This window comes from Chelmon rostratus, chromosome 4, assembly GCF_017976325.1.
Source record: "Chelmon rostratus isolate fCheRos1 chromosome 4, fCheRos1.pri, whole genome shotgun sequence".
Lineage (NCBI taxonomy): Eukaryota > Metazoa > Chordata > Actinopteri > Chaetodontiformes > Chaetodontidae > Chelmon > Chelmon rostratus.
The window spans coordinates 19,190,156-19,199,759 of record NC_055661.1 but is presented as its reverse complement, the minus strand read 5'-3'; the positions used below and the strand labels follow the sequence as shown (position 1 = coordinate 19,199,759).

Here is a 9,604-nt window from a genome sequence, read left to right as displayed (position 1 = left end):
AATATGTGGATGTTTTATAGGCTCCAGCATTAAACACATGATTATCAAAGATCTCATTCCTCACTTGTGGACATTAATGTTCTGCTCTAACAGACGCCACTCTTCCATTGTAGCTTTCCGCAAGAATCTGGAACCTGGCTAAAGGGATTTCCTGCCATTGGTGTGGTCCAACACTGATGCTGGGTAATAAGGCCCCCATTCCATCCCAAAAGTATTGACCTGGCTTTGTGCAAGAGGGAGCAGTTATGTTAAAAAAGGAAAGGGTGTTTCATAAATGAGAAAAGAAAAGAAAAGAAAAGAAAAGAAAAGAAAAGAAAAGAAAAGACATCATACATCATCATCAATTAGTTAGGTAGTTATACAATACCCACACAAAAGAAAAAAAGTATTCACATCCTTTGCTTAGGTAAAAGTATTAGTACCACAGTGCAATACTGTAAAATTCAAGTTCAAACAAAGCTACAGAGGAATGAGCAGCAATATGTACTTTAAGCATTAAAAGTAAAAGTATTCATCATACAGAATGGCCCTTCTCACTGTTATATCAGTTTTATTGGATTATTAGATTAGACATTAGCAGCATTTTAATATTGTAATACTAGTTAAGATGAAGGTAATTTTAACAGTTTTAATATGAAAACTAGAATACTGCTCCCTGAAATGTAGTGGAGTCTCAGTATAAAGTGGCAGAAAATGTAAATACTCAGGTTAAGTACACTTACCCCCAAACTGTACATAAGTATAGTACCTGAGTACATTTATTTAGTTCTGGTTATACACAATGTCATAGTTACTTGAGAAACACTACACCACCATCTAGCGTTTATAACTGGAACTGTTCCCAATTCAAATCCAAATCCATTCCGTGGATCCAGTTATGCGTTGTGGATGTAGCTGGTTTCCTCCAAGTTGTCCTGACCACGTTTTCTGACAGTCACCGACACCTCCGTGTGGGCGTGATCGACCGGCTTCCTCCATAATAGCCACTAAACAACCACCAAGCCAGCAGTCAACAGTGAGTGCAAGTCATCCTGACAACGTAGTTTACAGTTTCGGGGGCTGTACTTTTGTTTGCTAGCGAGCTCTTAGCCAGCAGTCACAGCAGCAGTCAGTGAATACTTGCTCGCTGTCACAGTTCGTCACTGCCTAGCAACGTGTTAGCTCGCTAGCGAAAACCACATGGATCCTCAAAACAGCAACATGAGCGCTGAGGCGAAGACGTTGTTGAACCACGCTAAGACTCTCCGGCTGTACACCGGGAATTTAGTCAACCGAAGTCGCCTGAAAAAGAAATGTCCGTGCTGCCCCAGTGAAGAGGTAAGATAACGTAAAACCTGCCTAATTTAAAACGGCGGCAGTTTTCTGACCACTGCGCTTAGTTGTGTTGTGCTGGTGTCACAGTGTAGCTCGTTAGCTTAGCCTGTAAATTAACGTTAGGCTGACGTTACCTGGCTAAATATTTAACTAGCTAACGATACCAGTGTGAGTTAACTGATAATAAGGCATGTGTAATGTTATATTAGCAAAATGTGAGTGAAACGTGCCACAGAACTGTGTCTGAGCTTAAGTGCAGTAACGCTAACTAGCTTAAAAGTTTAATCAAGTACCATTTCTCGTGTAATGAAGGCATGCAATATAATTGACTTTATGATCCAGTCTAACGTAAATAGTTGATGAATAATCGTTGTTCCCACAAAACAAAACACTATAAATGTTATCCTCAAACAGGTCAAGGCATTAACAGGTGATCTACATCGCCTGCAGGTGCACCACTGAAACAGTGTTTGTTTTTCATTTTTATAGCTCTAGGGTAGTGATGACAACACCAACGGGCCAGTACTCTAAATGTAGTCAAAATCTATTGAAATGCCCACGTCATAAATGTAGTGCTGCAGCTAAATTTTACGTTTCATATAGATTGATATAAGAGTAATCAAGTCGTTGTTTAGTCTATGAAATGTCAGGAAATGGTCAACCAAACGTCAAACACAATCCTAAATTGATGTCTTCAAATAGCTAGTTTTGTCGTGTCAACAATCCAAAAGCCAAAGATGTTCAGTTTAAATGACATAACAAAGGAGAAAGCAGCACGTCCTCGAATTAAACAAGATTTTCTTAATGACTTGATTGAGTGAATCGATTATAAGAAGAGAGGACGATTCATTTTCTGTCATTTGACTATTTATTAATGCACCAATTGTTTTGGCACCGCATAAATGTTCACAGCAGTTATCAAAAGGTGTGGCAGTAATTTCCTGAATGGGTTTATTCAAACTTGTTTTTCATAACGTGCTTTAGATACTACACCACTTGTTGTTTTAAGGTGCATTTTCCTCTAAGGCATGGATGGAATTTACAGTGCTATGTGATGTTAGTTGATCTTTTAAGTTGCTATTGTGATGAAGGGCAAAGGTCACTACAGTTAAAAGTAACATCTTGATACAATGTCTGTATTGGCATATAGTAAGTCCTATTCTGTATGTGGCTGACATAACACAAAAAATAATCTCTGTCAGGAGTCTGCAGTCACGCTGCGTATTTGTCTTGTAGGAGTTACATAATTGCAGCATCATAAAATGAGTTCACAGCAACATTCAAGTTGTGATTATGACTGTGATGCAATGTTTCTTAAAGTTCCACTGTGTCTGACTTTGCATTTAATAGTACTGAAACAAAAACAAGTATTTTAGTATAGCTTCATTAGTATTATGTGGAGAAAGCTGCTAAGTCTCTTCCAGTCTGTCTCTCTCTATCAAGGCTCCACATCTTCAGGTTTTGCCTTGTTGGCAGTTTTCTGCTGCCTTCAACACTCACATTTCTCAATCATCCATAAACTTCTTCCACTGATGCAGCTGGCCGCCACACCCCATGCTTATTCCTTTGTATATAGTTATGTTTTAAAGTAAGACTTTCATCAGAAGTTAAATTTTACTTTTCTCCTCTCTATGTCCCATGCTTTGAGCCATTTTTTTCTGATTTCAATGTTTATAACACACTGTGACCCATCAGTTGGCGGAGCAGCATATCACAGCTGTCCAGATGTTGATGTAGAGTCTGCTGACAATAAAAAGCTGTTCAGCTTCAGCTGAGTTTCAGTGATCCTTGCTAAAAAAATGTTGATGTTAAATGTAAATTTAACTTTATGTTTTTCTGTTTGATATTTCAGCTTCGAGAGTGCATTCAAGCCACGCTGAGTGATTGGTTCTCCACAACAAAACCGCCATCCAAGGTGGGGAGACATTTACAGTTTCTGTATACTGTTTTCATGCGCTGTTGGGTTCTCTCAGTGTGAGTATAGTAGTTCACCTCCTTAGTCTCTCCTATATTAGTTTTGCATGTTATGGTGACACTGAGAAATGAGCATCAATAGTATTTGGATTGATTGTTAGTTCTGGTCAGACCTGCAGTATGTGAATGAGTTGCACAATAACGTTCTACTTTAGTGTCGGGTAGTAGGGTTCCAGTGCTTGGAAAAATGGAATAACTGTAGTGATGGACATCAAAGGGTGCCTCCAGGCATACTGAAAAGAAGCTGTCATGATGAATGTTCATGCAGTGCTGACTGCCAAAGGCGCCATTCCAAATGTGCGTCTGTCTGTTGGGATCGAGGGGTGGATGGGGGTAGGGGGCACAGAAAGTTTTCTCTGAAGGTTTTGTTCATTAACTGTGACAGGATTTCTAGAAAGTTGTAGTCGTTGTAAAATCTGTTTGGGTCAAATTACCATGTTCTGAAAAGACCTAAATCATGATTTAAGAGGCTACAGGATCCAACGTAGTCGTCCACCATTCCTGCTGAACACACCCTTGCTCTGGCTGTTTTGCAAGGCTCAGCTAATCTGCTTCAGCTCTTGTCACCACGCCCACTGGACTGAAATGGGGATGGGGGAGGTTTGAAAGAGTTGAACTAAGGGATCTTAAATATTTGCAAACGCAGAGCTAGTTAGACACATCCCCTGCAGGGAAATGTCAAGAATGGGATGTTTGAGTCATGGGTTTTAGTTCTCTTCTGAGGTTGTGTTTGGTGTGTATCTGCTGACAGAAAAACACACAAGCTCGACATGTAGCTCAATTCAAGTCTGACTCAAATGCTGTCAGATTAACATAGAGGCTGTGCAAGCACATTGTTACATAAACTATGTGCAGAGTGAAAACAAACGCAAGTCCTGGTCACCTCATTAAGCCCACTGTAATAAATTTGTCACTTATCATCGATTCTTATGTACAAAAAAAAACAAAACAATCAGTTTAATAAACCACAAAACACTGTACAGTTTTGAGGAGATTCCACTCATGACAGATCAGTCTAAAAATATTTTTCCCCACTCTGTGCAGGGAAAAGTAAATAATGACTAAACACAACCACAAAAATAATCAGTCTAGCACTTCCTCGCTATATTTTCATTTGCTTTATGCCTGAATGAAATGGTGAAAATTCAGCAAACCACTTTATATACAGCCTTTGAGCAAATAGGAATTTATTAAGGCCGCACTTAAGGTCATCATTTTGCACATATGGACTCTCTGACATTATAAACTGAATTCTCTAACAAATAATGAAATTGATGTGAAAATGGATTCGTGGAATCACCCTGAGCAGAGGGGCCAGTGTCCTTCGCCCTCATGGTCGTCATTAATGGTGACCTGTGGAGATTTTGACCTCTTTTAGCGCTATGGAGCATTCTTCTCTATAAGTGGCTCCCTGTTTAGTTTGTCTTATGCACAAGAACTGGTTGATACAATAAGCATTTCTGCCAATGGTGTTGCACTATCCCACCTATCAACAGGTCGCTTTAATGCGCCAAGATAGGCAGCAATGGTCGGCAAACTCAGGGAAGAAGACTTGCTTGCTAGTAAACATGGATCACTTTTAAGAAAAAGTATCTTAGTAGATGTTTGGGTAGTTACAAAGTCACATTTGTTAGACCTTAAAAGTCACAGTGCTTTTTGGCGAGTAACACTGAATGTAAACAGCTTTTGTTTATTTACGAGAAAACTCCACAGGGAAACTTTAATTAAGGCTTCAACTGGAAAGTGCTTTTAAAATCCATCTGTGATGCAGCCTGTGAGAAAAAAAGCTAAGCTTCATATCGTAACTTTTACTCTAAGCTGTCCGTTCTGTCACTTTACCCAACAAATGAAGCCACCAATTTAAAATATTTCATATCTTAAAAGGAGTTTAGTCACAATAGAAGATGACATAGTCTCTAAATAAAGTACTTTTCTTCTCATGCAGGACTTTCCAGATACACTGGACTGCTTTATTCCCCAGGAAACAGACGCCATCACACCTGAAGAGAGGGAGGAGCTGAAGGTCTCGGGTCAGTACTGGAGTTCTAGCCTGCAAGAAGAACGTTGAATCTGTACCACGTTCATTTCCATGGACTTTGTTCTGAGTTTGTGGACTTGTGGAGTAATCTTGTTCCTCAAAGTTTGTGTAAACACAAAAAAAGTTTCCTTAATCACAGTGAGGCATAACATTTGATAAACGCAGCTGGGGACACTTTTTTATGCTGGTTTGTTTTTTTGTTTTGTTTTTTCTTTTTGGTTAAGGCACAATACACTTTAAAAAATGATTTATTGTAAAGATAGTCCCAGACATGTTGCCTGACCCATTGATCAGTGCATCCATAGTAAATGTTTGGCTGAATCAAGCAAATGGTATGGTTAAACAAGTAATAAATGCTAAATGACTAAATAAGTTAGTAGTAGCAATCATTCAGGCCAGAGGCTACAGAACAACTGCAGTAAGTGGGGACGACATGTTTATGGTTGCCTTGTTTTCACAGTCAAGCTGTTCTTGTGTGAATCGGGTCAGTCCTCCATCAGAGATGCAGTGGAGATGGGTGAGCTTTAAACCCTTCAGCAATATTCTTATGTAGAGTAAAACTTACACACAATAGATATGAATCTTTTTAAATCTACTTTGTTTGTCTCTCATGCCTAGCCTGCCAGACGCTGGCAGTGTCCCAGCTCGACTCTGTTATCATAGCGCCACCTGGACCCCTGGAGGGCGATGGTCAAACCTTGGCTCACCTTCAGCCAGCCTGGGAGGAGCTGGAGGCTCTGGTCAGGAGCCAGCAGATTGCTGCCATTGGCACTTCTGACCTGGACAAAGATCTCCTGGAACAGCTCTACAACTGGGCTCAGGTGAGTGGGAATCCTGTGTATGTGAGCCTTCACTCATGCCATCTTGGCAGACACAGTGTTTACTAATCCTACACATTTTAACCGGCCTTTCTGCACAGCCAGAACCTACCAATCAGAGTATGAGTGCTCACACTGAACTTAAGCAAACAACCACTGGTTGGTTTTATTCATTGACAAATCCAATAGTTGATTGTTCTAGGAAGGAAGGAAAGTAAGAAGAAAAAAACATGCATATGGAGCTGCAAATGTCTGGGGGAAAAGTCTGAGCTGCCTGCTCTGCAGCAAAATTTAGTTTTATATCAGAGCCGTTCAGGCCACAGTTTAGCCACAACATGTAAAATACTGCTCCAGTAATGTCAAAACAAGATCACTGCAGCCTAGAACTGATCTTAAGACAGCAGCCAAACTGGACTGGGGAACTTCTCAGACATCCAACAAAAGAGACATCCAGTGCAGGGCTAGCATCAGGCTGACTCCCCACTTGGGCTGAAACTAAAGACAATTTTCATTATTGATTAATATGACGATTATTTTCAGAATAAATAAATAAATGCAAACAAATGCTCATCACAATTTCCCAGAACCCAAAGTGACGTTTTCAAATTGTTTCTTTTGTCCAACCAACAGTCCAAACCCCATATAGAAATGGCAAAGCAGGAACCAGCACGTTTGACATTTTTGCTGGAAAAATAACTGAAACCATAAATCGATTATCAAAATAGTTAATTTTCTTTGGCTTGACTGGATAATTAAAAAACGAATCGTTGCAGTTCTTTTCCTCACAGTGCCTGCACAGGTTTGGAGGCAACAGAGATGTTGACTTTTAATTATAACTGCAAGCAGGAATGCGTTTATCTGTCATGATCTTTGGCTGGTACACCACTGACAGACCAGGCAGCTCTCTGTGTGCCATTTCCTGCCAGTCACTGACCACATACCCTCTCTGTACCAGGTGAAGCCCAGCAGTAACCAGGTCAACCTGGCCTCCTGCTGTGTGATGCCTCCTGACCTGACAGCCTTCGCTAAGGAGTTTGACATCCAGCTGCTCACACACAACGATCCCAAGGGTAAAATTCAGTTCCTTTTTTTCGGCCAGTCTGATGGATTTAAAGGAAAGTTTCTAGATGCTAGAGTGCAGGTGTCCCATATCAAGTGTCCTCAGTGCTGAGTCAAACATTGAGTCTTCTGAGTTCTCTAATTGTCAACAAATGCCATGAAAAAACCAACAATAAATTGATCAACTAACAAGTATTGTCTCAGCAGAAAAAGCCTGGGTGGCATGTTTCTTTATTATGAGGAACATGGACGTTGTAGTTTGTTTTGAGTCAGTAGACAAAAGCGAGAAAAGCTCTTTATCAATCAGTCAACAAATTGTAGTTGTACTCAACAGCAGCGTTTTTATGTGCTTTACACAGCGTAAGCAGCACAGTTCACATGTTACCGGGTGATTTTTTTTATTCCTGAGTTGTGAACACCCCCTCTCGTGGCCTCGTGTTTCCATCCACAGAGCTAATGTCAAAAGCCACATTCCAGGAGGCGATGCAGGAGGGAATGCAGGACCTGAGCATCGCTGACTGGAGGCTGGAGTGGGTCCTGCGCTACTCCATTATTGTCAAGAGCAGGGGCATCATCAAGGCTAAGGGCTATCTTGTCAGTGCGAGGAAGGCAAGCCCCTAGCACGCTCCCCTAGAGAAGAAGACACACGGATGAAGCCATTTTCCTCCTTTCTCTCTCTCTCTCTGTCACACACACACACACATACACACACACACACAGACAACATGCAAAGTAAGAGCTCTGAATAATGGATGCTGCCAATCACCATGAGTCTTGAAGTCATTGCATCTTGATCATCTATGATTTCTTCAGTGTAACGGATGCAGGTATTCACTACCGTCATCTCAGTGAGATCAAAAACAGGAGATGAACATGCAAGATCAACTCCAGTGTCAGTTTGGAGAGAACACACTGTGGAAGTGAACGTTTCACAGACAGTGGCTCTCACTGACCCGTACATTGACAGATCAGCCATTAACCACACAATATAGAGGCTGCTTTAATGGTGGAAATGTAATTTGCTAATCTTTGATCCAAGGTGAAGGTTCCTTAACTTTGTTCTGAATTGAAGTGCCTCTCATCTTTAGCTCCTATCCTCATTCCTGCTTTGTCTCCACTGTGTCAGTGTGAATCAAGCTTTAAATATATCAGTCTGAATGAAAAGATTATGAGTAGGTAAAGCGACAGAACAGGGTAGAGAACTATTGTTTTTTGGTGCAGAATTATTGCAAACATTTTTAAAGGGTAAATGTGGGGGAAAACTGAAGCAAGTCTGACCATGCAATTAGATTTTCTCCCAATGTATATAATACCAGTTGCATTCCGCAGTTAAGTAAAGCAATGCACTCAAATCCAACTACACGTGAGATGTTTATTTTATGATGCTGACTAGATTTGATTTCAGCTGGTAAAGCAGACAAATACTGTATGTGAGTATTCCATAACTTTGTGTTATCATGCATCTTTTCTAACCATGCGCTATTTTTGACAAGTCATTGAAATGTTTGCCCACCCTATGCCATGAGATTCTTTCGTGGGTTGAGAGTGCAGCACTTTGAGATGTTTTGACATGCATAGGAGGCTTATGCCCTCTGTTGTAGCACTGGAAACTCCATGCCGAGATGTGAAAAGTAGTTTTCAAGGTGGAGTGAGTCATTCTGGAGAAAGGTAATTGATATTACCATCTGCCCGTCTTCACAGTGGGATTGCACGTTAGCATGCCAGATTTACCGTCTCCCCTTGCCATCCCCTTGTCCTGTGCACGAGCGCGGACACCACCGGTTGCAGGAATAGTGTCTCATTTACAGAGCCAAGGTTGTGGACAAAACTGGACGCACACACAGAATGGACAACAAGCAGACCATCAGGAAATATTCACTGAATATCAACAATATCCAGATTGACTTGACCCACCTTATTGAAGAATCATGGCCGTTTTTCCAGACAGGATCCAGTTGATCTCATGAAGACAAATTATCTGTTGTACTGTAAACATATTTAATGTCATATTTCTGTATATCATGGATTGGCTTTATTAAAATTATGAAACAGATGTTTGTACCATCATCACTGGTGTGAAATGTCACTGCACTGCTCTTGGTCTAGGATGGGAGACACCAGACATATGAACCTCTGTGACATGGTTCACACAGGCTCACTGGGTGCCTGAGGTTGGATAGAAAAGCTCTTCTGTAGCTTTCTTAGGGTGATATTGGATCCTCCGATCATCTTTTTTTTTTTTATTAATAATGATGAAAGCATATGAAGGAACAGGATGCATAAAATTCATGATTTGAAAAACATTGACCCCTTTGATGAAAGAAGTATGAGAAATAACTAAAGCAATAGGGAGAAGAAACATACACAGCTCTGCGATCGTCTGCTCGGCCTGTATCTTATT

At 40.7% G+C, this 9,604-nt stretch overlaps 1 protein-coding gene across 1 annotated transcript; it reads left to right on the top strand.

Annotated features, from left to right (window-relative positions):
• The first annotated feature begins 993 nt into the window (after positions 1–993).
• On the top strand, positions 994–9,256 carry gclm (glutamate-cysteine ligase, modifier subunit). Its single transcript, XM_041935646.1, has 7 exons — positions 994–1,317; positions 3,167–3,229; positions 5,234–5,318; positions 5,787–5,843; positions 5,945–6,147; positions 7,100–7,214; positions 7,655–9,256. The coding sequence occupies exons 1-7, from the start codon at positions 1,180–1,182 to the stop codon at positions 7,822–7,824; spliced, it is 831 nt and encodes a 276-aa protein (XP_041791580.1). The 5' UTR covers positions 994–1,179; the 3' UTR covers positions 7,825–9,256.
• The last annotated feature ends 348 nt before the right edge of the window (positions 9,257–9,604 follow it).

Excerpts from the sequence above, each read along its gene's own strand:
- gclm (XM_041935646.1), top strand. The coding sequence starts at position 1,180 with ATGGATCCTCAAAACAGCAACATGAGCGCTGAGGCGAAGACGTTGTTG. Across the intron at positions 5,844-5,944 it reads CAGAGATGCAGTGGAGATGG|CCTGCCAGACGCTGGCAGTG; the intron begins GTGAGCTTTAAA and ends TCTCATGCCTAG. Across the intron at positions 6,148-7,099 it reads AGCTCTACAACTGGGCTCAG|GTGAAGCCCAGCAGTAACCA; the intron begins GTGAGTGGGAAT and ends TCTCTGTACCAG.